General features: G+C 48.7%; 12 protein-coding genes across 12 annotated transcripts; 6 read left to right on the top strand and 6 right to left on the bottom strand.

The window, feature by feature from the left end:
- The first annotated feature begins 48 nt into the window (after positions 1–48).
- BDV27DRAFT_124795 (arginase) lies at positions 49–1,389 on the top strand. The gene is made up of 3 exons (XM_032066172.1): positions 49–229; positions 314–897; positions 956–1,389. Exons 1-3 carry the CDS (start codon positions 143–145, stop codon positions 1,257–1,259), a joined length of 975 nt encoding a protein of 324 aa, XP_031929880.1. The 5' UTR covers positions 49–142; the 3' UTR covers positions 1,260–1,389.
- A 224-nt stretch (positions 1,390–1,613) lies between these two features.
- BDV27DRAFT_85435 (uncharacterized protein) lies at positions 1,614–2,831 on the top strand. The gene is made up of 3 exons (XM_032077781.1): positions 1,614–2,251; positions 2,355–2,629; positions 2,713–2,831. The coding sequence occupies exons 1-3, from the start codon at positions 2,100–2,102 to the stop codon at positions 2,814–2,816; spliced, it is 531 nt and encodes a 176-aa protein (XP_031929879.1). The 5' UTR covers positions 1,614–2,099; the 3' UTR covers positions 2,817–2,831.
- Positions 2,832–2,945: 114 nt separating this feature from the next.
- On the bottom strand, positions 2,946–6,435 carry fcpA (protein-serine/threonine phosphatase). Its single transcript, XM_032066171.1, has 4 exons — positions 5,944–6,435; positions 5,635–5,886; positions 5,476–5,562; positions 2,946–5,401 (listed from the first exon to the last, which is right to left on the bottom strand). Exons 2-4 carry the CDS (start codon positions 5,880–5,882, stop codon positions 3,274–3,276), a joined length of 2,463 nt encoding a protein of 820 aa, XP_031929878.1. The 5' UTR covers positions 5,883–5,886; positions 5,944–6,435; the 3' UTR covers positions 2,946–3,273.
- Positions 6,436–7,212: 777 nt separating this feature from the next.
- BDV27DRAFT_155558 (S-adenosyl-L-methionine-dependent methyltransferase) lies at positions 7,213–8,667 on the top strand (the record flags this gene model as incomplete). The annotated part of the gene is made up of 4 exons (XM_032072172.1): positions 7,213–7,353; positions 7,438–7,564; positions 7,641–7,764; positions 7,824–8,667. The coding sequence occupies 4 exons, from the start codon at positions 7,213–7,215 to the stop codon at positions 8,665–8,667; spliced, it is 1,236 nt and encodes a 411-aa protein (XP_031929877.1).
- Positions 8,668–8,888: 221 nt separating this feature from the next.
- BDV27DRAFT_85402 (aspartic peptidase domain-containing protein) lies at positions 8,889–10,669 on the bottom strand. The gene is made up of 4 exons (XM_032077780.1): positions 10,411–10,669; positions 10,170–10,320; positions 9,456–10,110; positions 8,889–9,398 (listed from the first exon to the last, which is right to left on the bottom strand). The coding sequence occupies exons 1-4, from the start codon at positions 10,507–10,509 to the stop codon at positions 9,110–9,112; spliced, it is 1,194 nt and encodes a 397-aa protein (XP_031929876.1). The 5' UTR covers positions 10,510–10,669; the 3' UTR covers positions 8,889–9,109.
- Positions 10,670–11,314: 645 nt separating this feature from the next.
- On the bottom strand, positions 11,315–13,161 carry rpt3 (proteasome regulatory particle base subunit RPT3). Its single transcript, XM_032066170.1, has 6 exons — positions 12,852–13,161; positions 12,761–12,802; positions 12,600–12,698; positions 12,258–12,544; positions 11,538–12,201; positions 11,315–11,475 (listed from the first exon to the last, which is right to left on the bottom strand). The coding sequence occupies exons 1-6, from the start codon at positions 13,007–13,009 to the stop codon at positions 11,457–11,459; spliced, it is 1,269 nt and encodes a 422-aa protein (XP_031929875.1). The 5' UTR covers positions 13,010–13,161; the 3' UTR covers positions 11,315–11,456.
- A 974-nt stretch (positions 13,162–14,135) lies between these two features.
- BDV27DRAFT_124786 (uncharacterized protein) lies at positions 14,136–15,536 on the top strand. Its single transcript, XM_032066169.1, has 3 exons — positions 14,136–14,530; positions 14,586–15,117; positions 15,405–15,536. Coding segments are annotated over exons 1-2 (210 nt in total). The 5' UTR covers positions 14,136–14,528; the 3' UTR covers positions 14,794–15,117; positions 15,405–15,536.
- Positions 15,537–19,579, top strand: BDV27DRAFT_124783 (putative ARID/BRIGHT domain protein (SWI1)). The gene is made up of 2 exons (XM_032066168.1): positions 15,537–15,571; positions 15,886–19,579. The coding sequence occupies exon 2, from the start codon at positions 15,908–15,910 to the stop codon at positions 18,944–18,946; it is 3,039 nt and encodes a 1,012-aa protein (XP_031929873.1). The 5' UTR covers positions 15,537–15,571; positions 15,886–15,907; the 3' UTR covers positions 18,947–19,579.
- BDV27DRAFT_124780 (mitochondrial 54S ribosomal protein mL49) lies at positions 19,575–21,148 on the bottom strand. Its single transcript, XM_032066167.1, has 3 exons — positions 20,860–21,148; positions 20,328–20,719; positions 19,575–20,263 (listed from the first exon to the last, which is right to left on the bottom strand). Exons 1-3 carry the CDS (start codon positions 21,020–21,022, stop codon positions 20,213–20,215), a joined length of 606 nt encoding a protein of 201 aa, XP_031929871.1. The 5' UTR covers positions 21,023–21,148; the 3' UTR covers positions 19,575–20,212.
- On the bottom strand, positions 19,940–20,251 carry BDV27DRAFT_85318 (uncharacterized protein). The gene has a single exon (XM_032077778.1). It carries the CDS (start codon positions 20,181–20,183, stop codon positions 19,983–19,985), a length of 201 nt encoding a protein of 66 aa, XP_031929872.1. The 5' UTR covers positions 20,184–20,251; the 3' UTR covers positions 19,940–19,982.
- Positions 21,149–21,307: 159 nt separating the features above from the next.
- Positions 21,308–23,435, top strand: BDV27DRAFT_124778 (eukaryotic translation initiation factor 3 subunit E). Its single transcript, XM_032066166.1, has 3 exons — positions 21,308–22,552; positions 22,615–22,809; positions 22,881–23,435. The coding sequence occupies exons 1-3, from the start codon at positions 21,411–21,413 to the stop codon at positions 22,897–22,899; spliced, it is 1,356 nt and encodes a 451-aa protein (XP_031929870.1). The 5' UTR covers positions 21,308–21,410; the 3' UTR covers positions 22,900–23,435.
- Positions 23,436–23,945: 510 nt separating this feature from the next.
- On the bottom strand, positions 23,946–25,095 carry BDV27DRAFT_124772 (uncharacterized protein). Its single transcript, XM_032066165.1, has 4 exons — positions 24,779–25,095; positions 24,340–24,705; positions 24,224–24,265; positions 23,946–24,166 (listed from the first exon to the last, which is right to left on the bottom strand). The coding sequence occupies exons 2-4, from the start codon at positions 24,610–24,612 to the stop codon at positions 23,978–23,980; spliced, it is 504 nt and encodes a 167-aa protein (XP_031929869.1). The 5' UTR covers positions 24,613–24,705; positions 24,779–25,095; the 3' UTR covers positions 23,946–23,977.
- Between the last annotated feature and the right edge of the window lie 942 nt (positions 25,096–26,037).

Raw genomic sequence — 26,037 nt, 5'->3', positions numbered from 1 at the left:
TCTCTCTCTCTCTCTCTCTCTCTCTCTCTCTCTCTCTCTCTCTCTCTCTCTCTCTCTCTCTCTCTCTCTCTGTCTCTCTGTCTCTCTCTCTGTCTCTCTCTGTCTCTCTTATCCACACTCCAATTCTTCCCTTTCACTCACCATGACTCAACCTTCAACTATCAAACAACGCTTCCTGTCCAAGCCCGGAAACCTGGGTGTGGTCGCAGTCGGCTTCAATGGCGGCCAGGTATGATGATCCTCCCACGCGCGCGGGTGTCGATCACTGAGGTCACAAGACCATAACTAACCGGGTTCTTATTCATTGACACAGTGCAAGCTTGGCGTTGAGGCTGCCCCTATGGCCCTGGTCGAGGCTGGTCTCCTCGATCAACTCCGCGACGACCTTGGCTATACCCTCGACTATGACAACACCGTCCACTACTACGAAAACCAGATCCCGGCCGAGGACCCCGACCACCGCGGCATGAAGAAGCCGCGCGCTGTGAGTGCCGTGACCGAAGCGCTGAGCGCCCAGGTCTACGAGAAGGCCAAGCAGGGTCAGATGGTCTTGACGCTGGGAGGTGATCACTCGATCGCCATCGGATCCATCTCCGGCTCAGCCAAGGCTACCCGCGAACGCCTGGGTCGGGAACTGGCCGTCATCTGGGTTGATGCGCATGCCGATATCAACATTCCGGAGATGAGTCCTAGTGGAAACATCCACGGTATGCCCATGGCGTTCTTGACTCGCCTAGCCCGCGAGGAGAAGAAGGATATCTTCGGCTGGTTGCAGGATGAGCACATCGTCAGCACCCGTAAGCTGGTCTATATTGGTCTGCGTGATGTTGATCGCGGCGAGAAGCAAATCCTTCGGGAGCATGGCATTAAGGCCTTCAGCATGCATGACATTGACCGGTGAGTCTTTTTCTTCCCTTCGCACAGGGAAAGGAGCCAAAAAGCTAACCCCTAACAGGTACGGCATTGGCCGTGTGGTTGAGATGGCTCTGGCCCATGTTGGAAATGATACCCCTATCCACCTTTCATTCGACGTCGATGCTCTGGATCCACAGTGGGCTCCCAGCACCGGTACTCCCGTGCGTGGCGGTCTGACTCTCCGTGAGGGTGATTTCATCTGCGAGTGTGTGCATGAGACGGGCAACCTAGTCGCCATGGACTTGGTGGAGGTCAACCCCAGCCTGGAGTCAGTAGGCGCCTCCGAAACCATTCGGACCGGTTGCTCGTTGGTGCGCAGTGCTCTGGGTGACACCCTCCTATGAGCTGATGTAGACTTATCGACGGGTAGATGGCGATTGGATGGGAAATTTTCTTATTTATTTTATTTTATTTTTTTTTTCTTACTATTATTACATTATGTTTAGATATGACCAAACGGTATTAGGATGTGTACAATGACATTGAAACGATTTCAAGACTTTTGTGTTGGTGTATATGGTGGTAAAGAAAAAGGTAGCTAAAATTAGGGTAATTATAGTTAGGGGATATCAAATCCCCTGCCACCGCAATTTCCACCTGCCACCTCATTTTACATCAAATGCTCCACCTTCCTCTCCATTTGATGATAGATTTCTCTTCTTTCAATTCCTATGTACTTGATTGTCTAAATAAAGAATTCCAGAGTCACCCAGAACGATGAGTCTCTCACCGCTTACATAACAGTGGTTCTCGACTCGCCGTGCCAGTCCAATCGCAAGGAACCCCGAAACAACAGCCCAACACCATTACGGCGCTGATGCGCTGTCTTTCTGCGTTTCATTCTTGTATCTGCATTTGCGCCACCAATTGAGTCGCCTTGTCTTCTGCCCGACGGGTCCAGTTGTTGCGGTGGGAAGAAGTGACCGTACTTTCATTCCTCCCCGTGCAAGTGTACCTGATCAAAACAGCCTATACAAGTCCATCCGGCGGGGATTGTATATATAATATAGTATATGTACATGCAGACAGGCCTGGTTTGAAATTATATTCCCGACGGGAACAATCATTGACTCACGTACATACTACATTCTTTCCCACATATTCAACTTTCCCCCCCCCCAGCCTACTGCTTCGTACAATCATCTCACAGCATCAAACGTCCCCATAGGGCAAGGAAGCGAAAAATGGCCGTCGTCTACCGTCGCAGACGCTACCACTGGCCCGAACTCCAACTCAACATCTGGATTCTCATCGTCTTATCGGCTTCGGCCATCTGTATGGGCATCTTTGCTTGGCTCATGTCTGTACAATCTGAGATGCGTCTCGGTACACCATGGTACATATTCCTCCTCTTATCACATACTTATCTTCCTTGCTTCATTACCAAAAAAGATTAAAAAATAGATTAATATATACTAATACCAAAGATAAAAAAAAAGGCTATTCCCATTCATGGTCGTCTCTGGCGCCCTCGGCATCTTCTTCATCATTCTCATTCTCATCCTCGCCGCCCAGCGCTTCCTGCTCCCTGGCATTATCATCCTGGGCAGTTTCATCCTCTTCGTCCTCTGGTTGACGGGGTTGATTGAGACCTCGTTGCAGTTGTACGGCGTGGTCGGGAACGTCGATGATAATTGTCAGATCTATGTCGTTGATAATCGGGCTGGCGGGAATAATATGCAGACCTTGGCTTGGTTGACGCAGAAGACTATTTGTGAGTTCTCTCTCTCTAAAATTTGTTCTTTTGTTATCCGATTGATCATCCCCGTCAATGCATACTAATCTGGTCGGTACTAGGTGACTGCTGGAAGACGGCTTTTGCCTTTGAACTGGTGAATACTATCTTCTTTCTTTGGATGATGATCTTGTCGTGGCAGGTTAATCGCGATGTATATGATTAATTTCTTGGTCTTTCTTTTCTCTCTCTCTCTTTTTTTTTTTTTTTTACCGGATATGATGTTGGATGATAATTATGCGATGATTTCTGATCGAACTCTGTATATGAAGATATGGGCGTTGTATATGGTATATGATATCCAAAAATTTGAGATTTCTTTTTTTTGTCTTTGATACTATCGAAACATAACTATGAACAACTTATCAGACAGTTCAATCAGATGTGAGTCAGATACCCAACGCCATCGCTATGCCATCATTGCATCGCACCAATTGCAACGGAATGAGAAAGCATACTAAATCTTAGCCAATCTGGGATACCAAAATGGTATATCAACAGTAATATAGTGTTGACCGTGTAACTGTCGAAGAGGCAGCTACAGGATCGTCACATACACCTCAACGCCCCAATATGAACAGGTGAAGGAGAAGTCGAGCAAAAACAAATAAGAAGGAAATAGATCATCTGTTTCCCGCCGCAATGTCCTCTTCCGCTTTGGCGTCATAGTCGCCATCTTCGAAAGCAGCCATCATCTCCCGCTCGAGCTCGTCGTCGTCCTCCGCGGGGTCTTCGGGGAAGTTGGCATTTAGGTCTTGAGATGCAGGCTCATCCGATTCTTTTTGCGCGCCTTCATCGTTCGATTCTGTAAGCATGGGCGATTTTCGAGCGGGATCGTCGGTCGCCGCAGTCGCGACTTCTTTCAGTCCCGTACTTCGCTCGTAGGAGCGCTTGATACGCTGTGATAGGCGCGAGCGTGGCTGATCGCCTTCCTCTTGACTTTCTTCTTCGTCCCCGCCTTCTGCGCCTTCGTCACGCTTACGTTTCTTGTTGGGTGTCGCTTCCTCTGCCCAAGACGATACTTCACTGTCGCTTTCGCTTTCATCGTCACTACCAAGGAACTCTTTTAGTTCCTCGTGGACAGCAGCTTGCTGGTCTTCGTCGTATCCAATCGGTGAATGCTCGTCGAGACCGGTGGACTTGAGAAGGTCTTCTGTGGATTCTGAAGCGTCCTCTTCCTCGGTCCAAAAATCTCCCGTGTCTTCAGATGACGAAAGCCATCCGCTTTCCATCTCCTTAGAGCCAGGCGAGATTGGCTCTCCTCGGTCATCAGGGTGTACGGGAAGTAAGTACGGCTCCTCGTCCAGCCATTTCCATTGCGTCAGGCAGTCCAAAAGCCACTGTGTTGTGACGATCTTGACGTTGGTGTACCGCGTCGCCTCCCGAACCTTAGCCGTGCGGTTACGGCCGGCCACCAGATGGGTGGTCTTCACATTGATCTTCTGAGAAATAACAGCCCCAAAACTCTTCGCCCATAAAGATATGTCGGCGTTCTGAGTATCGGTTCCGAGCGGAAGTACTCCGGAAAATACCAGAATCACCCCGCCAAGGATCTGGCGCTTAATCTGTGGCATGATATCCTTGATGTCAGGCACCAGTTTCAGATCAACGTCCTTCTCTTTCGAAGGCGTCTTCTCGCCTCTCAAAGCTGCCACTCTCCCACCCAACCCTCTCGTTCGCCTCAAATCATACTCTTCAAAGAACTGTTTATGCACCTGCTCAAGCCGCTCTTCCAGCTGGAAGAGTTCCCGATCATTATCCTCCAGTAAATGATGCCGATGTTTGCTCGAGTCTTGCGACTCATCCATACTGGAAGAGGAATCAATACTTTCTGCAGAATCTTCTTCAGCATCTAGTTCCTTCTGTTTCTGCAGTAGAGGGCGGTCTTCCACCTGGTGCATTATTGTCTCTTCCTGCGCGTCAGTCTGTTCTTGTAGTAGTCTCGGGTTGTCTCCGCCACCCATGGTCACAAGCTGTTCTAACGCCGACACTTCTCCTTCTGGTTTCGCTGTCGTGCCGTTGACATGATGTTCCAGTGGGGGAGGTTTTGTGTGTCTCGTCCCTGCCTTCTCCCCAGTCTTGCTGACTGCCCCCAGCTCCTGTTTCTTTGGCAAAAAACTCGAGTTAATATCCCCTATGCCAACAAAGAAGTCGTACGGAGAAACCTTAATAAGGTTAGGGCTCCACCGCCAAACGTCACCACGATCGTCGATGATAACAACCATCTTCGTGTCCACTGGGAACAAACGATGGAGGTTCTTAGCCGTCAAGCTTCCACTCTCATCACGACTGAGGATGCGATCGCCGAACAGCTTTCGGTCTGGATCTATGATACTTGCAATATGTTGCGCATATGCTCGGGTACCCATGGTGTAGATGTGCAATTCAAAGAGCTCTGAGACGTTCTGCAAGAATGACTCTAAACCTGGTCGTAACTTGACATAGTACCAGCAACCGCGCATTCCCGGGCCATCATCTACCAATTGGAATGCTCGAACATCGCTTAGCGCTTGATGGTTTGGGTTATCCTTGTCTTCCATCCACTCTCCAACGGTTGGATCGACGGTGGCATGGATGATAGTCTGGTCAAGATCCACCACCAGAGAAAGTTTTCTATTTGACAGCAGCCGGCGTTTCGCATCTTCCTCCACTCGCGCAGCCTCCTTCTCGCTCACGGTTAGCGCGGTGTTGTCATGGACCATCTGAATCGTTGCGCGCATCGAATCTGTCACTTCCGTATTGTATGTAGACCTGTAGGAGATCGCAAGGTTAGTGCTTGTGCGGTAGAGAGGTATAGTGTCGTGTATGACATCTCTCCTACTTACTCGGTCATGTCCTTGCCACACTCCGCACAGAGGCCCCCAAACTGGACTTCGTGAGCACATGGCTCATCAATCTCGATGACCTCCACACTGTCCTCCAGTTAACAATCGCCACCATGTAACGCTCGCCAAGGAATTGTGCCACAAGGCGATAGAACTTACGGTTCATCGATGATATCCCCCTTTGCAATCTTCCATTGAACCACTTCGCCATCAACAGTCGATTCAAACTTGGTCGGGAACTTGCGTTTGACCTCAATCTTATTGCCCAGCCCATCACCCTCGGTGACGGTCGTCTGGTAGACATACCAGAACAGCGCCTCGTCCCTCTCCACCGAGTCGCCGGGCTGTTTCAGCAGCGACGTTACGGTGATCGGGTAGTGGAGGCTGGGCGGTAACCGAAGAAGCATGCTCCTGTATGACTTGGCTCGTTTCTCTTTCCTTTAATGATTTAATGTTTGATGACCCTACCTCTATTGACAATAGCAATTGACAAAGGGGTAATATGCATGAATTGCGAGTAGAGACCCGGTTCCAGCAGCTATGGCGCCATGCCCGACGCGCCTGACGACGGATTGGAAAACCGACGAGGGTAAGCTTGAACCGGCCCTAGCTTAGACTCGAGGGTGTGTAAAGCCGATGTCTGACAGCTAAGGCGACACAAAATGTTCAACTTGATTCGCGGGGTGGGATGTGGATTCAGGTAGCTTAGGTCGATCGCCGCAAGATGACGCGACGGAGAACGACAACGAAAATATCTACAAAAAGATAATAGAGACAAACGGCAGATGCTCCGCAAAAGCGCAGTGAAAGAAAAGTCTGAGTAAGTAAGGGGTTGGGATTGAGCGAGGATGAAGCAGTTGTTGGATCGTAGGAGGAGTTGAACGAACGGTGGTGGTGATGATGATGATGAAAGAGAGGAAAAGCAGTTTGAACCGTTTGCCGGGAAAGGTAGAAAGAAACAAGGTTTGGTTGCCAAGACCCGCTCTTTGTTATTGATTTCGGGAGCCCGTGCGGGGGGGGGGGCGAGACCCTCTCTTATATAAGAAAGTGGACATGCGCACGGGAGTTACAATCAGCTTCTTTTAAAGCTCCTAGTAGTTCATGCAGCCAAAGCCACAATGTCCTTGGTCAAGACTTGAACAACTCAAAAAGCATACCCTGATGAGTCAGAAATAGTAGACTTTGTTGACAATCTTGGCTATGGACATGCTCATAACCTGTCTCGTAGTTTGCTCGTGTAGTGGAAGAACAACTGATTAGTTGGCTGGGTATAAATTGATTTTCCGGTGTCATCCGCCCGCCAGGTTTTCCTTTAAAATCAAACTTCACGTGAGGGAGCAAAACTGTCTCATTAAGCTTAGTTTGAGATTTAGGGCTTGACCTGGGCATGTGTTGAGAGCCGGTAACCTTTGCCGCTCACTATACAAAGTGTCACGCCACATCACCGGTCTAGGCTCAGCGATGGCCACTGCAATCGCTAGTATTCTCTGCCATCCTGAATGCCTGCACAGGCAGCTCAAGAGAGAACAAGTTTACCTGCGACACACTATACCTAGCATCAATCTTCTGTATTTTATCGTTGGCCAATCACAGAGCTTCAGCTCCACGGAAACTCCGTGGAGCAAGAGACATCTAGATCTATAAATGACCCCCAAAGAGGACTATCTTGTCAAAATATACCAACTACCAATCTATTCTACTTGTATCCTTAACCATTATCCTATCTTCAGGTTCCAAATGGAATCAATCATCGCCCAAGCCCGATTTCTTGCTGGAGAAGCCGATGGGGCAGGCCGGGCTAAGATCCGGGATGCTCTCCGTCAGTTCCTGTTAGAATTGGAGACGCCCAAAGACTTGCTCATGGGCATTTTCAACAATGTAAGCTTGTATTACGTACAGTCGGAACTATACTAAACATATGGCTTTCACTATGTTGTCCTTACCCGACTTACGCTTTTCCAGCACTTGCAGATTGGCGCCGTTCGTCTCGGTATCGAATCGGGGTTATTCCGGTCATTTTCCCAAAGCGAGATACCTCTGCAGGTAGATCAGGTCGCCGAGAAAACCGGTGCGAGTCCTCAGTTATTCGGTAAGACATTGATGCAATGCTTCAGTCCATTGATCGCGACATACGGTCTCTGACCCCTACTGCCTGTGACATCTAGAATGTATACTTCGCTATCTTGCGTCAAATGGCTTCGTCATAGAAGCAGATCATGGAAAGTTCAAAGCAAACAAAGCAACTCATACTCTGGCAAGTCAGATGGCCGAAGCCTTCATTTACCATGCGTATGTATATTCCCCACCGATACATGTCAATGTATGAATCTCCACTAATGACCGCACAGCTTCGACAATTGTGGCCCAGCCATCCAAGAATTCCCTAGCTTCTTCGCAGAGACGCGCTACCAGGAGATCACCACCAACACCAATACGCCTTTCCAGAAGGCCTTCCATACTGACCTTACATGCTTTGCGTGGCTTGCTCAACGGCCGGAACGGTTTAATGCCCTACAGCATGTAATGACTGCACTCGAATCAACCGACTGGGCAGTTGGGTTCAGCCGATTCGAAAAGGAAGCTTGTGCTATAATCCGGCGCCCTCAGGACTCGCGCAGATCGTTCCTTGTCGACGTGGGGGGTGGCCACGGCCATCAATGCATCCAACTCATACAGAAATACCCAAATCTCAGCGGATGGCTCATCCTCCAAGACCTACCACAAGCAGTCGATCAGCTCCCCAAAATCGATGGAGTAGAAACCATGGCATATGACATCTTCCAGACACAGGTCGTCAAAGGCAAGTCCTGCATCTATACTCAGAACAACTGCCCCAGTATCACACCGTCCCCGACTGACATACAAACGAACCCTCAAGGCGCCAAATTCTACTACCTCCGTAGAATCCTTCACGCCTATCCCGACTCCCAGGGTATCCAAATCCTTAGGAACCTACGCACGGCAATGGCCCATGATTCGCAGATCCTCATTGACGAGATGGTCTTGTCGGAGACTAACGTACCCTGGCAGGCGACACTGGCCGATCTATCGTTGATGGTCTCCATGGGCGGAAAGGAGCGCTCAAAAAAACAGTGGGAAATGCTTGCTGAACAGTCCGATCTACGTGTGGCAGAATTCCATACCTATGACAACTCAGACAATTTCTCGGTCATCGTGATGGAGCTGAGATAGGTATTCTCTATTTTATCATTGGCAACTCGGGACTCTGCATCCTTTTTCCCTCCGCCGCGCCGCGCGCCCCCTTGTCCTAGGTCGTATGGAAATATTACACGCTAAGTTATCAAGTTAGCAGAAAGGCTCGAAGCATTAGTTGTCTAGTTTGGGCTGCCTTTATATTGGGGAAAAATTATACCGATAGATCAAAAATACGCATGAATATCGCAGTGTATAAAGAACTATCGGCATCCAGTTTGAATGTCATTAGAGCATAGCCAGCGACTCACTGAGTCATACAAAAAATATCAATAACAAACAGGATTGAGGTCATGAGCAAACGAGTCTTTGCCGATTTCCCGCAACTGAAAAGGCCAACTAACTACCGAGCCAGGCTATCATGTACCATTGTAATTCATACACAAGCAATCAATAAAACATAACATGGTAGATTACTTGGTTACTTAGCCTTGGCCAGGCCGACAGCACCGTTGCCGAGGTCGTACACACTGTACCACTTCCTGAGGAACGCATCACCCAGGATGGCCAAGGGGCCAACGGGTTCAGGGAAGTCCATGCCCATGAAGGCGCTGATGCAAGATCCCTGGACTTCAAGAGTGTAGTCGTAGGGACCGATGGTGAAGTTGTATCCGCTCAGGGTGAATGTGAGGTCAGGCAAAGAGTCACGCTTGTCACAGTCAACCGAGTATTGGCCGGTGAAGCCCTTCTTAGCACCAATTTCCTTGTTACTTCAGAGTAGTTAGTAAGAGTATCACAAATGTGCACAGTACACAGGCTCGACTTACATAAGCTCGGCAAGGGTGGTCGGCAGGGCGATGAGGGAAGTGCCAGTATCCAGAATGACACCGGTGTTATCGAGCTCAGCGACGCTATCGCCAAGGGCAATAGCATCAAGGTCAACCTCCCAGTAAGCCTTGCGGCGGAGGGGGATCTTGATCAACTCGCCAGTGTAATGATCCTTGTCAACACCGCCGAATGTCGCTACGGAGTCATCGCCTTCCTTGTTAGCGTCTCCAAGGTAAAAAGCAAAGACTGGCTCGTCGAGGAGGCCCTGGTCGAGCATGCTATAGAAGGGGGGAGGGATTTTGTTGACAGAAATTGTGTCAAATCCCAACCCGAGAATACCATCAAAGCGGCCAAAGGCAAAAGCAAGACCGGGCTCACTAGTCGCCTCGGCGAACAGTTGATCCTTCACCTTCAGGTCACCGATCTTGAGAGTATCCTGAGAAACAAATCCACTCAGGCTGCCGGAGCCATACTTGATGGCAAATTCGCTGCCATTCTTCTGGTACGTGGACGACGAGGATGAGTCGTACTTGTTATGCAAATAGCAGGCGATAGAGCCACACTCCGAGGAGGGCACCCATAGGTTTGAGCTGCCAGTGTCAAGGACTACCTTGAACTTCTGTGGGGGGGTACCGATCTCGATTTCGGAGAAGTCTTTGAGGAATCTAGATGTAAGTAGGAGCTCCCCCGCAAGAACTACTAGGGCTTCGTACATTGTGCATTCAAGAAGTTGTCAACAAGGACATCATGACGTCCCATGTCATTGATCGGGTTCTCATTGAGGAGATCCTGCTTGATGTTGGGACGGATTCCCATGTACTTCTGGCCAAGAGCCTGCACATGGGTATCGATGTTGTGCAAGTTCTGGGTACGATTTAGTCAGACATTCGTCCCAACAAGCTTTCAGATGTGTAGATGAATGTTTGTATGACCAGAATAGCGAGGTCTACTCACAAATTGCTCGGACACGGGCACCTTGTTGAGCTTCAGCTTGTGAACCTCGGCGGAAGCACAGCCCAACAGCACAGAGGCTGTAACCAAGGTTGACTTCATGGTGGCGACAACGGCAACAGAAAAGCAGCACCTTAACGAACGGGAATCAAAAGAAAACTAGCAATACTCTATTGATATGAGACGATAGGAATGATGAAATACAATAAGGGTCTGGAAAGGGATAGACGATGGGATGGAGAGGGAGAGGAGGAGGATGGACGGGGAGAGGTACCTTCAGGTCTGGGGGAGGAAGTGAGGTGATGCGGACCGGTTGCGGAGCGACCTGCGTACCAACCAATCATCAAGCAAGTCGATGCGTCATTGGATTGAAGCGGAGATCCTGCATCACGGGTGTCTCATCACTTGATCTCCCAGGTACGGAACCTTTACAATACCGCCAGGAACGCTTCTCGTGTATGTATGTATGTATGTATGTATGTATACATTTATTATCAAATGGGAGGATTCCCTCTATTTATTAATTTCAACCCAGCTCACTACCTCAACAATACCATCCCCAGGTCCATTTGTGTCTTTTATCACTAATCCCAGGGTGTGGAATCGATTGCCGCTGCGGATGATGTAAGACCGCCTCGGGAGCTAACCAGGCTGATAAGTTTAGTTAGTTTACCTTGCTCCGTACTTAGTAAATGACGGTATGCACATCCATACCACTGCCTGCCCAAGGATCGCCGCCTATCTACATAACAACCGTAATCTTGGCGAGACTGATAGGTACCAGTAACAATCACAAGTGGAGCTGCACTGCCGTTCCCGATAGGTAGCCGACGCGGAACTACGAGGCGACTAGAGATACCCTCATTCGATCGAATCATTACACGTACTTCCTGCTGCTTCACCACGGTGGGCACCTCAAAACACATCAATCATTTTCCTACATATGTGATAAGAGCCTGAAGTTTGACGTTACAACACATGACCACCCTTTCGTCACGTTACCCGGTATTTCTAGCTCATTAAATACTACCAAAAAAAATACACCCCATTTACCGGTAGAACTCAAGCCTGCAGTTAGATTGTTAGTTAGGTATGATAACAGGGGACCGTAACTGAGTAATATAACATACCTGTCCGCTTCTTGTCCAGTCTTCACTTGGGTAGCATAAGCATCCTCGAGGTCAGATTGAATAATGTTGTACCGATTCTTCCGCACGGCTCGTAGACCAGCCTCCTGCATGATGGCGGCAATGACAGCACCAGACAAGGGCTCATTACGCACAATCAACGAGTCAAGGTCGACCTCAGGGGACAAGGACATCTTAGATGCGATGGTGGTAAAAATCAACCGACGCTCTCGCCGATCACGGAGAGAGGGGAACTCAATCTTTCGGTCCAGACGACCTGGGCGCAGCAGAGCCGGATCCAAAGTATCGGCCCGGTTGGTAGCCATAATGACTTTGACGTTGCTCGATTGCTCGAATCCATCCATTTGGTTGAGGAGTTCCAGAAGAATACGTTGGACCTCACGATCAGCACCAGTTTGAGCGTCAAAACGCTTTGTGGCGATGGCATCGATTTCGTCGATGAAGATGATAGCAGGGGCATTCTCACGGGCCATCCTGAACACATCACGGACCATGCGAGGACCTTCACCCAAATACTTTTGGACAAACTCGGAACCGTTTACTCGAATGAAGCTGGCAGTTGTGCTATTCGCCACTGCTTTGACCAGCATAGTCTTACCTGTTCCGGGAGGACCGTATAGCAGGACACCACGAGGAGGATCGATACCTACGATAGTAAGTAACACTGCACAATCGCCAACTCATTCAGATCTATCGACCCACCAATTTGTCTGTACAGGTCGAAGTGTGTCAATGGCAATTCCACCGCCTCGCGGATTTCCTGCTTCTGCATATCAAGTCCACCAACATCGGCATAGGTGACGTCTGGTTTCTCATTTTCGCCTAACATAGCGATGGAGGAGTCGGCCTCTGGAGGTAGGATATCGACAAGGGCGTTGGAGTGGCGATGAAGAGCGACCGAGGACGATGGTTTGAGCTTCTCACGGTCGAGCGTGGATAGAATCCGGACGACATAATTCGAACCGGTTGACGATTGGACGATTCCGGTACTGGAAAACCTCCATTAGCAAAATTCCCTTTATCAAATGCACTTTAGGCCCATACTTCTGGTCGATTGCCTCCATGAACTGGCCTATAACCAAGGGAACACTTTGTATCCGTTTAATTTCCTCCTGTGCACGAACGAGCTCTCTTTTCAAGCTCCTATTGCTCAGATTTGATGTTAACAATACCGCCGCTGTGGTGAGAGGATAATACTAGCTTGCCTTTGCTCATCCTTGATGTACTCCTCCTGCAGCTGGATGTATCTATTGAAGCGTCAGTACCGACCATGGGGACTTTCCGTTTCCAACATACTCTAGGTGTCTCTGGAGTTTCTTCAAAGTAGCATATTCATCACCTCCATCGGTCCCTGTGCCTTCGATTGAGTCTATGTTGGGGATGGTGTCCAATAGTGCCGGCTTGGTATGAGGCGTGACGTTGTTCGCCGGATTCTCCACGGCGACGTCTCCCATGGTGGAAATTTAACACAGACAAGAAGCGAAAACGTTGAATATTAGATCGTAGGCCGGGTTATGAAGGCTGGCTGGAAAATCCGAGCGGGAGATCTAACAGTTAAACAGTGTTGGTGGAATCGGAGCTTCTGCTTTGATCATAACCAGACTGGCTCGACGTAGCTTACGGTTTCGGTCACGTGGATAGGAGCTCGGCCCCAAGTTTTACTGGCAGTACTAGTACAGCGTCAACTGTGTCTAATGCCCGAATGTGGCAACGCATTTGTGAGAATCAAATCGAATGTCGAATGACTGTGTTGCGTTTCGTAGAAAAAAATCCCAATCTCTCAGTCACAAATATCTTGATCTGGTGCTATACAATACAATAAGCAGCCAGTCATCACTACTATTATGGTTTAGATAAATATAGATAAATGCCCCATGTAGAGACAGTTCGTTCCGATCGGATAGAACTTAATATATATTCCTACACGGTGTGCTGTTATGTTAATGCGAGCTCTCTTTCGAATGTGCATGAGGTGGTATGTGCTAATTTGGAGTGGAAATATATATATGGTGAGAGATCGCTGATGATCATTTTGTCAGTATTACTATATGTGATTTATTCTTAATTTCCAATCATTACTTAAACTCTAAGTATTGACCGAATATCGGGATTTGTCTGAACCACGGAGGGCGAGCCTAAATCGTAATCGAACTAGCCATAGTGCCCCCATAACCATGGTGTTGGTTGACCACTACTCATTCGAAGAGCCCGGAGTCCATACACCACGGTACCGATTGACACCTATCATCTATTACCAACTAAATACCATTTTATAGTGGAGAACCGTAAGGACGTGGTAGGTTTGACAATGAACGGCCCCTGTGCAAAATAGAAAGAGAGAGACAGAAAGAGACCTAAAGTATGATCAATACATGGTTGAACGGATGCGTGTAAGGGCTGGCAGATAACGAGTGCGATCCGTAGTATGTCCATTCATACATTGACTACCCAGACCGGGCGGATTTATTGGGTGGGCTTAGCACGGAGTAACTGATGGAACTGCTATAAGGGAATCAGGTGCCCTCGTCGTCTATTTCCTTGTCACAATGATCTTTTTATTTGTGGTTTGGTTTTTTTTCTTCTTTCTCTATCTTCCATCTATCTAGCGCTCTCCTGTCCCAGGTCCTCCTGAAAAGCTCATTCCCAAGATTCTGCCCGACGCAGTTTCTCTTTACCCCAACACACTTTCCATTTTGATACCCACATACGCATCCACACAGGCAATTGAAGATTCGGTGGTCTCCCAAGCCAGCAGAAACCGAACTATTTTATGATATGTTCAAAACTACTCAACAGATTACCATCGCTCTTTCTTTGGACAGGTTACAGATATGCTCGAGTGGTTGTTTTCTTGGACAAAACAACAGGTCGGACCGAGGCCGTCCATACTACTAATGAGTAGTTGATCTTGGCCAGTTGAATCACTACTATCGAGTCTTCCAGTGACCATCTCAACTTCTCAACGCGAAAAAAATGTTAGAGGTTTCTCTTAAGGGGTACGAAAGAGGGAGACCCGACTAAGTTCTTCAGGATGAATGCTCTAAATCAGTTGGACAAAGTAAAATGCTCATGGAACAAACCTGTGATTGACCAGGATGTCCGAAAGGGGGAAAGTGGGATACCCATCGATCCACCATGGGCGTTACCTAAGCTCCAGCCTCTTTTGTCTTGCCGCCGCTTTCCGCCTACTGTTTCCCTCTCTTTTCCCCCTTTACCGCCAATGCTAACCGACTGCTGATGACTGCCTGAGACTTCTCTTGTGTTCTGCTGCCCACTGGTAAAATAACTTACTGGAAAGTCATACGCCAGGTTTTCGTATGTACCCTCCCTTTCTATCCCGGTTCTTGTCCTTAGTCTCTTTTGACTCCTGAGGCGTCCGTTTCTCTCTCCACGCCCGTCTCCATTCCTGCCTATCTACCCCGTGCCTCCACTTTTCCTTTCTTCCAAGCGATCTCCCTTCCCTCCCCAAGGCAGTAGGGGAATTAAAATTAAAACAAAAAAAAATCTAAATTAAAATACAACATTTAACACGGCCCTACAGATTATTGCACTCATTATTCAGGTACGCCTGTCATGTCATTCCTTCCCCCCGCTTGTCTTCAGTTATTGGGTTTACCTTTTCTTGCCCATCACACGCTGCACCAACTGTGGCCACGCACTGCTACCCGTCTCTCCATTCTTCGGGTCTATCACGCACGCTACAAATGATAGTTTCTTATTGTTTGGTGGCCTACCCATAATTTTTATTTTTATTTTTTTGTTTTATTTTATTTTATCTTTTTTGTATACTCTTGTACTAGTCTAGAAGCTACCCTACTCCTGCTATTTGCTAATGGTTTCTGTCCCCAGCTCGTCAGTCCGTTATTACACCAGCTACCTTTTTCTGCCTGCGGCGCCCATGGTCCCGTGACCTCACATCGTCGCAACCTCTCTCAGGCTTTCCAACCGCTACCATTTCGGGACCGGCTTTCCATCCTCCGCTTGTGAGTCGGCATTTTAGTTGTCCAGCCTTGTCGGTATGTACATCATTAATGTTCCTTTGTCTACAAAGAAAATGTGTCCTACCCCAGTTTACCCTACCCACCCTCTACTTCACTTCCATGTCGGTCCAGACTGTAGTGTGTTCGGTGTCGCAGACCAAGGCGCGACTCGCCTCACACTCCAGCTTGACGCGTCCAGAACCCTCAAACGACGATTGATCGATTTTCAGCTATTCAGCTTTCTATCTGGAACTATGATGGCTTTAATATCGCATTCATTGTTGATGCTTATTGATGATTGAAATCATACTCTACCGTGTGTCTCATTAAGTCTGACAGCTTTCTTGCAGATGGGTTGGTAAACCACACGACATGAATGCCTGGCTAGCCGACGCCTCGAACCTCCCCAACCATGATAATGGTGCCTTCCACCAGGCGACTATAGATCCTTCCACCGCTTTCCTCCATGCATCTCCTACTCCCGATCCTAATCAATTTCAGCGCATGTTCAATGGTGTGCCGCGAAATGCATCTCCTGGTTTCCACAATCCTAACCAGGTGATCCCGTCCAAGCGCCCACGTCCCGAGGATGCCATCTCAATGTCACCCCGGCAAGCGCCAGGTGGACTAGCTGCCTCGCGATCGCAGACGCCTCATCAGGTGCCTTTCCCAGGGTACCAAGGACCGACAAACGGCGCTACACAATTCGCCCCGCATCCTGCTCAGTACCAGCATCTTCAACAAGGGACCTCGCCAAATGTGAGTCAGTCACCGATTATCCAGGATTTCGACCAGCATGGTGTGCAAAGAATGGGAACAGCGTCCCCCAGTCCATTCTCTCCCGCTGGTCCTCATGTTGGGCCCCACGTATCGCCGTCGCAGCCGGATCATCCAAGTAGAGTCAATACTCCGCAAAATAGTTCGTTCATGCCTGGCCAGCCATTCCCTCAGGGTATGGGAGGGCAGTTTTCGCCTGCAACCGCTATGACCTCCGCCGGCGGGCAAGCACCGATGCAAGCGCATTTCAGTGGCATCCCACAGGGATACCAGGCAATGGCTGCCCAACAACAACAGCAGCAGCAACGAATACATGCTATCCAAATGCAAAACCAAGGCCGGCCGATAAATATGAACCCCGCCCTGGCTGGGCGTCCCGTGGCGGCTGGTATGAACGCCATGGCCAACCCTCAGCAAATGGCGGCCATCAGACAGATGCAGCAGACGATGTCGAAACCTCCTAATCCGGAAGGATTTATGAGGTCGTTGCAGAAATTCATGATGTCGCGAAATCTACCTCTGGACCCGAATCCTATTGTCTGTGGACGCCCGATTAATTTGGTGCAACTTTATGCTACCGTTATGAAGCTGGGTGGGTCAAAGAAGATCAATGCCGCGAACATGTGGCCAGTAATAGCTCAGCAGCTTCAATACCCCCCGATGCAGTTTCCGATGGCCGTACAAGAGATTCGGGAGCACTACCAGCGGAATCTTGCTGCTTATGAGCAAGCTTTCCTTAGCACGCAGCAGAAACAGTACGCGGATCAGATGCAGCAAAGTGCGCTGCCGCGACAACCTAGTGACCCCTCAGGCATGCAGTTTCAGTCACCATCAGTGAAGCCAACTCAAAGTTTCGAGGCTTCACAGCAACTTGGACAGCCTTCTCCTAGTAATGCACCAGTACCAAACAATATGCCTAACAGCATGCCAAATGGGTTTGCTACTCCTACGCCAGTGAAGGCGCCAAATAAGCAACATCAGCAGCAACAACAACAACAACAACAACATCAGCAGCAGCAGCAGCAGCAGCAGCAGCAGCAACACCAGCAACAACAACATCAGCATAGACTCAGCGTCTCTCGCCAATCCCAACCGCCTGCAACGCCTCACGACTCTACTGGGCAACTATCCGGCCAGTCGCCCGCACCATCTGCCAAAGGTCCAGGTTCAGTGTCCGGAAAGGTGTCCGAGCAGTTTGATCAGAATCCTGAGCAGCCTCTAAAGCATCCGATCGAGGACCCTTTCAAGCCTATGGTCTTGCCGGAAAGTAACCTTCATGGTCCAGTCGGGGTGGATGAAATTCATCAACTGAGTGAAGAAATCGCGAGATTCAAGCCTAACGTTCCCGCCTTCTCCGAGCTTGGTGTAATTGATATACACGCGCTCACAATGAGTATCAAGTCAGGGATTCATGCAGAGATGCGTCTGGCTTTAGATACCCTTGCAACTATATCCTGTGAGCCGGCAATTCAAATCTCACTGGACAACTGCGAGGATTTGGTTGACAGCTTGGTTGAGTGTGCAGAAGACCAAGCTGAATTCCTTGCTGAGCATGCTGCTGAGGTATCAGATGTCATGCTTCTTCCGTCGTATGAGGAGGTTACTCGGGGTTGTCAGTCAGAGTGGACATCCTTGGCCGATATTCCCGAGTTTGGAAGTCTTGATTATGATCTAGACCGAGCTGTTGATAGACTCATTTGTATCACAACGATATTGCGCAACTTTTCATTTACTGAGTCGAACTTTGGGGTACTTTCAACACCACCGGTCGTGCAATTCATCTCCACTATCATCCGCTACTTGGGAACTCGAAATATGCTTTTGCGAAACAATCAGAATACCCTGGATTTCATGAAGGACACTGTCATATATCTGAGTAACCTGGCCCACACCATTCAACTGCCGAGCAAAGAAGAAGCTCTCTCTCTCCTACACTTTCTCCTGTCATTTGCCCCATACCCTGGACCGAGTCAGGGACTGGATGGCGTCATGTTTACCGCTTACAGTGCTTCCGTCCATAAATATACCCCGGCAGCGGTAGACAGCTTAGCCAAGCTTTTGGCGCGCGATGAGCCCAACAGGACTTTTTTCAAGGCAATCTTCTCCGGGGACGGGAGTGGCATCCCTCAGCACGAGTTGCTTACCCGTGCCTTTGGCCTTGCCATTTGCCCGGTTCCCGACCAGCCTCGGAAACCGTTAGCCATAGCAGATGCTCGCAAAGTTTTCCTCATGCAGGGCTTGTTAGCCGCCGACATCCTTTCCGGGTTTGCGGACGGTAATCTTGCCAAATCATGGCTTGAATCGGTTGACGGATTTGCCATTCATCTTCTTCGACTTTCCTGCCTCTTGAGCACCGAACGTGTTCCTCCCACCAACAATAACCCCCGTCAATCACATGCTGCCAGAGGACAGGCTGAAGCGGAAGCTGCTGCCTATAGTTCTATCATTAACCGAGGGTTGGCCATTCTCAGGAGACTGGCTGAAAAGTCTAAACATGCCGACTCGAACTCGGCGTTACGGTTTCCGTCGGGGATAATCCCAAAGAAAGAGAGCTTACTCGGGGCGTTGCTCATGCACAATGTGGATCCTGGCGTCGTACGACAACTGATAACGTACGCCCGACTGGCAGAATGACCTGGCTTTAAATAGTGTGTGCGTGGGGTTGGTTTTTCTTTTGATTATTAATAGCGTCGGTGAATGTCTAGCATCACTTTCAATATGCCATCTTGATGTTTTACTTTCTGTCATGTCTTCTATTGAGAAAACCATTTATTCTTGTGATTTTGTCTGGCGCCGGTGGGAAGATACGTGAGGCGTGACCTTTTGATTTGTGTATCTTTGCTTATCGCTGTACAATGCTCAATACCCTCGGGCGAAAGATCATGCATGATGTCTCAATGGGTAAAATTACTTCATGGTCATTATTACCTCCCTTTTCGTATTTTTGGTCTACATGGTCCTCAGGTCTCGTTTAGGGATCGGACTATTCATCATTCTTCTTGGTGTAAACAAAACTGCTTGGACGGCGGATGGTGAACTTTGTAAAAGCACTCGTTTGGGGCATGATGCAACAAGTGCAGGTTTCTACTACTCATCCGGATACCAGTCGTCCAGTGACACACGCCTGCCACTTCATTCATGATCTATGATATAGAACCTATGACATTGTTCAATGGGACTGAAAACCTTTCTTTCGGGTTGCGATAGCCTTTTCAATCAGTGTGATTTCCTTCCATCTACTATGTGCTGTTACGTGAATCAATCAAGGCGCCAGACCAGCGTCTATCAAGACATATTCAGATTTACTGCCTAGACCTAATTATTCTGTTTGCGCATGCTGTACTCCGCCCACGAGAACCCAGCCATTCGTCGACATTAGCCACAGGATTAGCGCAAAAGCAACCGTGAAGTCATGGAAATGTACAAAGATACAGAAGAGTGGCACGAAGCAGATGGAGAGGTGAGATCAGGACGTGAGAAAATGGCAGAAACATGCCAGAATACAAGCCGAACTTCCGACGACACGAACAAAACTGAAAATGCGACAGAACACCCAGCACGGAAAATAATACAGAGCAAATAAAAGCTAGATAAGAGGAAAAAGAAGAAGGGGTGCAGTAGAAAGTAAATGGGACCATCCTCAGCCGATGATCAGCAAAGACCTTCTCAATCAGGTGTTTGCTGCCTGTATTCTCTCCATTCTACTTTCCACTTGTGTGTTATTGATTTCGGCAGACTTAAGTTCCTGGATGCCCTGCGGTGGATTCGACATATAACCCTCTGGTTCAAACTTTTGCCTGGAAAATGGGTAGGAAGTCGATGATCGAGCGGATAGTGGAGGGAGATGGAGAGGAACGTGCAAATTACTCATATCCAGGGCTTTTATTGGTTCTTCGTCTTCTAAAAATTACGCTCCAAGAGGAATTTCTGAATCTCAGGCTTTCGCCAGCCCTGCAACGTGCATAAGTTAGCATCATACGATGCTCCTGTAAGGGGGCACATGACTAAAGCGTACCTTGACAACGATGTGTCCATTAAGGCGGTTGATTGTGATGTCTGAGCTCTTGGGAGAGCGAGGCTCGCCGGATTCAAGACCCAGATACTGTGCAAGGTCGTTCCTTAACGCATCCAGGTCACCTTCGGTCTTCTGTATCTTGGTCTGCTGCTTGGTACCACCGGCTTTGGTGACCAGGTATACTGGAAGTTGGTTCGAGGCAGTGCGACGAATGAAATAGGGAAGATTTGTGAGTTGCAAATTGGCCGATGATGGGAGGGAAGTAGCTGTCGAAGGGGCGTTCTCTTTCAGGGTCTGGGACTGGCGTTTTAGTTGTACCAGGAAGGTCCGGCATTGCTGTGTAGGGGCTGCGGAGCGGGGATTGAAGCGTTGGAGGGACCGGAGGGAATGTTCTGAAGCGGATCAGTTAGCTTTCCTCCGAATATTCTCTTTGTTCATGGCCAAGTTTCTCCCTTTTCTTCCATTTTATAATAGGATAGCTTGTCCTCCACCGGACCAGGCATGGAATAGGCGGAAGCCTTGTACTACTTACGAGAATTGATCAATCTAGTGGATGAAGATAGTGTAGAGAATGAGCTACATGTCCTTGAAGTAGAAGCAATGGACTGCGAAGCATTTTGAAGATAGGTAGGTAGAACCGTCGACTGCTTGCGAACGGCCGAGCAGACGGGACGGGACTGCAGGAGAGACGCCATCGGTCCAGGAGAGATCTATGGAAGGGAAGAGCAACAGGAGAAATTCCCAAGGCGTTGAATCCGAGGCAGGCAACCCAACACCGAATCACCCAACGTTGAGGGGAATAGCACGACGCGGCAAGCAGCTGTAAGAGAGGATCGAGTGTCTTCCGATCTTTGCATGAAAAGCGATTTCTTGCGCGGAGACTGCGCGCTAGCCCCAACCAGGCCTAGCGTGACCGCCAGCCCTCCCGCCCACATTTTCGCCAGCGCAAAAGAAGAGAAGACCGCCGCACACTGACTTCAGTCAGAGATCGCACCAGTCTCGCTGCTTCCCCGGTCCACGCCCTCTTACCCCCCTCCTCCTTATCTTCCCTCGAGACGCTGCCGCCGTCGTCAGTCGTTCACCATGGCAGCCAACGTTCCCCCTTCCGCAGAGACTTTGCTCAGCGGTGCCGCCGCTCACCCCCCCAAGACCGCTGAAGAGATCGCCAACCAATATGATTTGCTACCCAAGTTGATCCCCTTCCTCGACCGCCATCTTGTTTTCCCTCTGCTCGAATTCAGCTCCGGCCAGGATGACGATAAGGAGATTGTGCGGGCGAAATATGAGCTGCTGAAACATACCAACATGACCGACTATGTCGCCAACTTGTGGCAGGAAATCAACAACTCCGATACCATTCCCGATGAGTTTGTCAAGAAGAGGGAGGAGGTTCTCGCTAAGTTGCAACACTACCAGGAGGAGAGCGCCAAGATCACCGAATTGCTTCAGGATGAGGATGTTGTTGGTAACCTGCGGAGTGACAAGGTTGCCAACTTGAAGTTCCTCGAGGAACAGCACGGGGTTACCACCGAGATGGTCAACAGCCTTTTCGACTACGGCCGCTTCCAGTACAGCTGCGGTAGCTATGGTAACGCTGCCGAGCTGCTGTACCAGTTCCGTGTTCTTTCCACCGACAACGACAAGGTTGCCTCGGCCACATGGGGTAAGCTTGCCTCAGAGATTTTGACCACCAGCTGGGAAGCTGCCATGGAAGAGGTCCAGAAGGCCAAGGAGTCGATCGAAACCCGCCTATTCAACAACCCCCTGGGTCAGCTCCAGAACCGCTCCTGGTTGATCCACTGGTCTCTTTTCCCCTTCTTCAACTACGACCCCGCCCGCGATGTCCTGACCGACCTTTTCTTCTCTCCTGCATACATCAACACCATTCAGACCCACTGCCCTTGGATCCTGCGGTACCTCGCTGCCGCTGTTATCACCAACCGCGGCCGTGCACACAAGAACAGCAGTCTCTACCAGAAGCAGCTGAAGGACCTCATCCGGGTTGTCCGCCAGGAGGGCTACGAATACTCCGACCCCATTACCGACTTTGTTAAGGCTTTGTACATCGACTTCGATTTCGAGGAGGCCCAGAAGAAGCTGGGTGAGGCCGAGGATGTGTTGAGGAGCGATTTCTTCCTTGTCTCTGCGGCCGATGCTTTCGTCGAGGCTGCTCGTCACCTTATCTCCGAGAGCTACTGCAAGATCCACCAACGGATTGATATCAAGTATGTAACCGAGAATGAACATTGCAATCGGGGCCGCTAGAAAGGGAACTAACGTGATACAGGGATCTTTCCACCCGTCTCGGCCTGAACCAGGATGAGGGTGAGAAGTGGATTGTCAACCTTATCCGCGACACCCGGGTTGATGCCAAGATCGACTATAAGGAGGGCACAGTGATCATGAACCACCCCCCTCAGTCGGTGTACCAGCAGGTTATTGAGAAGACCAAGGGCGCATTCTTCCGGACACAAGTCTTGAGGTACGTTAAAACTTTCTGCAAAAAAAGGTTTACCCAGCTTGACCAGGCAACTAACCTCGGTGTTAATCCAGTGCGGCCGTGGCGAAATAAACACACATTATGCTATAAAACAAGAATTCGTCTTTTACCGTTCTCTTGTTGGTTCTGTTCATGTTTAGTATTCCCCCGCGGAGTGCGGGCTTCTTGAGTGATGGGACCAAGCAGAGTGGCATCAGGCTGGCGTTCAGGTGGTCCACTTTTCATGTTCTCTTTCTTTTCCAATTGTCTTTTAATCTCTTGCACCGATTTAGTTGGTTGGCACCTCCTGTCGTGAACCTTTGTTATGAAAATATTTCGATTGAAAGATTATCGATTAAGTCTTACATTGCTAGGAGAGCCTAAAAAAAAAGCGAAAAGGAGAGAAGGAGAGAAGCGACAAAAAGGGGACACTCAAAAAAGAAAGAGGGAAGGAAAGGAAGAACAGTACAGTATTCTTCTTCTTTTGCGGATTGGGAGGGCAACGGACTGATCCTCTTTTTTTTTATTTGTTCCTACGATATAAAACCTGCTTTCCATGTGATTGGTCTATGCTGTTACGAATGATCTATAGAGATGAGTGGAATTATAACCCGGTGGTTTTTACTTAATCCATTTATCTAAACGATTCTTCATCTTGGCTCCCCGTCGTGGTTGGATATACGTCTCATCATGGATAGCTTCATATAAGGGGGGTTCGGTAGCAGAAGCCCTAACTACTACTAAACGTCAACTAGGACATATGACGTCGCTAGGGCGAACAAGATAGTATTGTTATCTAGATCTAAGCTACAGGAACGACCCAAGCAGAAGAGGCATGTTGTAATGCTTTCTGATGGACGTAAATCAAGCTGAAATGGAATAACGGGGCTGTATGAACGACGAAGATTAGCAATCTGTCTCTACCTCCCTTTCAGTTCAACGTTAGAGATAGAGAGACATAGCTATTCTGACAGACGTATAATGCGAATGTAGTAAATGTAAACAGTCATTCTAATCTTATTAAGAGCGAGGAGCCGTAGAGCAAGACGCTCAAAAACAAATCAAGGATATCTCTTGCTTGACATAAACGGAAAATTCCCTTTTATTTTCCTTTCTTTCTTCTCTTTTCTTTTCTTTTCTTTTTTTTTTTTTTTTCTTGTTCTTTAGGTGACTACCGACCACGTCGAGTTTCATATTCGAACGGACGTCTGCGCGGAGCCAAAGCTCGAACGGGGACGATCTCATTTATATAGGGCTCAGCATGTCTGGTAGATACTTCGTTGGTAGAATCGCCCGCCATCCGAAGGGTCTCTTGCCGTTCATATTCTCGTGACATGGCCGCAAGATCGTCAATTTGTTCCTGGTCGAATGTTAGTGATGTGGGTCACACGATCAGGCTCATCGAAGGGACACAGACCCTCGTTAGAGGTACACCGACTATTAGATAACCTTCGCGTCCCTTTTGGTTTTTACATTCAGCTGTTAGAGCCATTGTTTCATAGCTTCGTGTTAGAGTGGTTGTGGTGATTATACCTGGTATGTGTATGGTCTGACAGATGCTGATGGTCCTAGGAAGTATTGAATATGTCCGAGGACAATATGTCGTGATAGACCGTATCCTGGTAGCCAGTATTGCTGAACTTGAGACATCCTCATTGATATGTTTCTTGTCTTTGGTAGGTTGGTATATGTGTGAGTAGGGTTGATGGGGGGTTTTGAGTTGAGTCGTCTGCGATGTTGATAACGATGACTGCGAATATCTACGAGGCACTTAGGGTTATAAGCATCCAACATCATGTCCACCATGCAAGGGATACTAAGTAGAAAGTGTATGAGACGCCTAGCGTTTTGTACTGTATATATGTCGATTAAAACACGGAAACGCCGAGAGATTGTATACTAGCCAGTAGCAGCGATCACCAAGACAGAAAGATCAGCCAAAGAGAAAAACTTTAGGCTAGATCGCACTTACGCAACTAAGAAAACCATCATGGGCTTTCGAGAACGAAAGGAAACATGGCTGAGAGGTCACTTCGTGCTTGCTGATGTCGGATTTCGGGAAACCGCCTCACTCTTTTATCCAACCCTTTTTCGCTGGGAAAAGTGAGGCTTGACTCATCGCCATCCACAAATAGAGCAGTCCACCAGTAACACCTCCCGTTCCGGAATTATAACGCCTAGGCTTTCGCTCCTGTTCGTCTGAATTCCCTGCCAAGTCTGCAGGGAATATGCACCATCAAAGTCGGTCTGTTTTTGGGTATAATACCGTGGCTCCACGGACTGGTTGAGCTTTCAAGGGGTTGTATCCGTGACTGCCTGCAAGTTCTGTAGATCCATTAGGCTAGGATAAGTTTATTATGACCCAGGGATGGATGCATGGTAAGCCTAAAAGATCCCTGACAATAGAATGGCATCTGCAGGAAACACAAGTCGTGTCTAAGGCTTTCGTGCACACTCTGTGGAATCTACTACATTGAAAAACTATCATGTCTCTGTGACCATCGAATTCCCGTGAATGCATATGGACCAATTGCCAAATTAAGACGTGGACTCCAAGCGCCGGTGTGGAGATGATGCCTACCGAAGTCCTTTCTAGGAGGATGCTTCATTGTACGCCTCTCTAAGAATAAAGTGTGGATCCATTGAGAAAGGGACATATCTATCCTGTAGCCCTAAGATAGGTAGCGAGCCACAATCGATATTTACTCTCGATCTCAGATAAAATACGATGTGTTTGCAGTAACTCACAAGTTCTCAGTCTATCTCCAAAGCCCGCGCGGAAAATGTCAATATTAACCTGGGACGTGGGCTAATTCGCTCCCTTAGCTTCGACTGCATTATTCTCTTTGAGAATTTACGATATCTGGCCGAGGGCCGGCTAGCTCATGTTCACTAGGAAGAACCCCCATGCGAGCAAACGTCTATGATGCTATTGATGTGGACTATCGTAGCAGGGACAGCCTTGTCGTCGGGTTGAATGTCGTTCGCTCCGCCTGGGCCATCAAGTGAAATACCATAGGGAGAGACGGCGGGCATTATTGTTCTCGTGTCCCGGATGCGACTGATGCAACAGGTCTACTGCAGTGCGGCAGATTCAAACCCACCTAACTGTTGAGGCAGGTTGGCAATATGTGGAAGGGCCATTGTTAGAAAAGGCATGCCGTCGTTACATTTGGCTGGTGATACCCAGTCTACCGAGTCGGGCAACAGGGAGCTGTCCTTTCACCGAAT

The sequence above is a fragment of the Aspergillus caelatus genome (genome assembly GCF_009193585.1).
Source record: "Aspergillus caelatus strain CBS 763.97 unplaced genomic scaffold BDV27scaffold_45, whole genome shotgun sequence".
Classification (NCBI taxonomy): Eukaryota; Fungi; Ascomycota; class Eurotiomycetes; order Eurotiales; family Aspergillaceae; genus Aspergillus; species Aspergillus caelatus.
This window is presented reverse-complemented; position numbering and strand designations above follow the sequence as displayed.

Excerpts from the sequence above, each read along its gene's own strand:
- BDV27DRAFT_124795 (XM_032066172.1), top strand. The coding sequence starts at position 143 with ATGACTCAACCTTCAACTATCAAACAACGCTTCCTGTCCAAGCCCGGA. Across the intron at positions 230-313 it reads TCGGCTTCAATGGCGGCCAG|TGCAAGCTTGGCGTTGAGGC; the intron begins GTATGATGATCC and ends TCATTGACACAG. Across the intron at positions 898-955 it reads AGCATGCATGACATTGACCG|GTACGGCATTGGCCGTGTGG; the intron begins GTGAGTCTTTTT and ends AACCCCTAACAG.
- BDV27DRAFT_85435 (XM_032077781.1), top strand. The coding sequence starts at position 2,100 with ATGGCCGTCGTCTACCGTCGCAGACGCTACCACTGGCCCGAACTCCAA. Across the intron at positions 2,252-2,354 it reads ATGCGTCTCGGTACACCATG|GCTATTCCCATTCATGGTCG; the intron begins GTACATATTCCT and ends ATAAAAAAAAAG. Across the intron at positions 2,630-2,712 it reads GTTGACGCAGAAGACTATTT|GTGACTGCTGGAAGACGGCT; the intron begins GTGAGTTCTCTC and ends GGTCGGTACTAG.
- fcpA (XM_032066171.1), bottom strand. The coding sequence starts at position 5,882 with ATGCTTCTTCGGTTACCGCCCAGCCTCCACTACCCGATCACCGTAACG. Across the intron at positions 5,563-5,634 it reads GGGGATATCATCGATGAACC|TGTGGAGGTCATCGAGATTG; the intron begins GTAAGTTCTATC and ends ACTGGAGGACAG. Across the intron at positions 5,402-5,475 it reads TGTGGCAAGGACATGACCGA|GTCTACATACAATACGGAAG; the intron begins GTAAGTAGGAGA and ends GATCTCCTACAG.
- BDV27DRAFT_85402 (XM_032077780.1), bottom strand. The coding sequence starts at position 10,509 with ATGAAGTCAACCTTGGTTACAGCCTCTGTGCTGTTGGGCTGTGCTTCC. Across the intron at positions 10,321-10,410 it reads TGCCCGTGTCCGAGCAATTT|AACTTGCACAACATCGATAC; the intron begins GTGAGTAGACCT and ends AATCGTACCCAG. Across the intron at positions 9,399-9,455 it reads ACCACCCTTGCCGAGCTTAT|TAACAAGGAAATTGGTGCTA; the intron begins GTAAGTCGAGCC and ends ACTACTCTGAAG.
- rpt3 (XM_032066170.1), bottom strand. The coding sequence starts at position 13,009 with ATGGGAGACGTCGCCGTGGAGAATCCGGCGAACAACGTCACGCCTCAT. Across the intron at positions 12,699-12,760 it reads TACATCAAGGATGAGCAAAG|GAGCTTGAAAAGAGAGCTCG; the intron begins GCAAGCTAGTAT and ends TCTGAGCAATAG. Across the intron at positions 12,545-12,599 it reads ATGGAGGCAATCGACCAGAA|TACCGGAATCGTCCAATCGT; the intron begins GTATGGGCCTAA and ends GAGGTTTTCCAG.
- BDV27DRAFT_124783 (XM_032066168.1), top strand. The coding sequence starts at position 15,908 with ATGAATGCCTGGCTAGCCGACGCCTCGAACCTCCCCAACCATGATAAT.
- BDV27DRAFT_85318 (XM_032077778.1), bottom strand. The coding sequence starts at position 20,183 with ATGAGTAATTTGCACGTTCCTCTCCATCTCCCTCCACTATCCGCTCGA.
- BDV27DRAFT_124780 (XM_032066167.1), bottom strand. The coding sequence starts at position 21,022 with ATGGCGTCTCTCCTGCAGTCCCGTCCCGTCTGCTCGGCCGTTCGCAAG. Across the intron at positions 20,720-20,859 it reads CACTAGATTGATCAATTCTC|AACATTCCCTCCGGTCCCTC; the intron begins GTAAGTAGTACA and ends GATCCGCTTCAG. Across the intron at positions 20,264-20,327 it reads ATGGACACATCGTTGTCAAG|GGCTGGCGAAAGCCTGAGAT; the intron begins GTACGCTTTAGT and ends TGCACGTTGCAG.
- BDV27DRAFT_124778 (XM_032066166.1), top strand. The coding sequence starts at position 21,411 with ATGGCAGCCAACGTTCCCCCTTCCGCAGAGACTTTGCTCAGCGGTGCC. Across the intron at positions 22,553-22,614 it reads CACCAACGGATTGATATCAA|GGATCTTTCCACCCGTCTCG; the intron begins GTATGTAACCGA and ends AACGTGATACAG.
- BDV27DRAFT_124772 (XM_032066165.1), bottom strand. The coding sequence starts at position 24,612 with ATGGTGGACATGATGTTGGATGCTTATAACCCTAAGTGCCTCGTAGAT. Across the intron at positions 24,266-24,339 it reads TCAGACCATACACATACCAG|GGACGCGAAGGTTATCTAAT; the intron begins GTATAATCACCA and ends AAAAACCAAAAG. Across the intron at positions 24,167-24,223 it reads TCGGTGTACCTCTAACGAGG|GAACAAATTGACGATCTTGC; the intron begins GTCTGTGTCCCT and ends ACATTCGACCAG.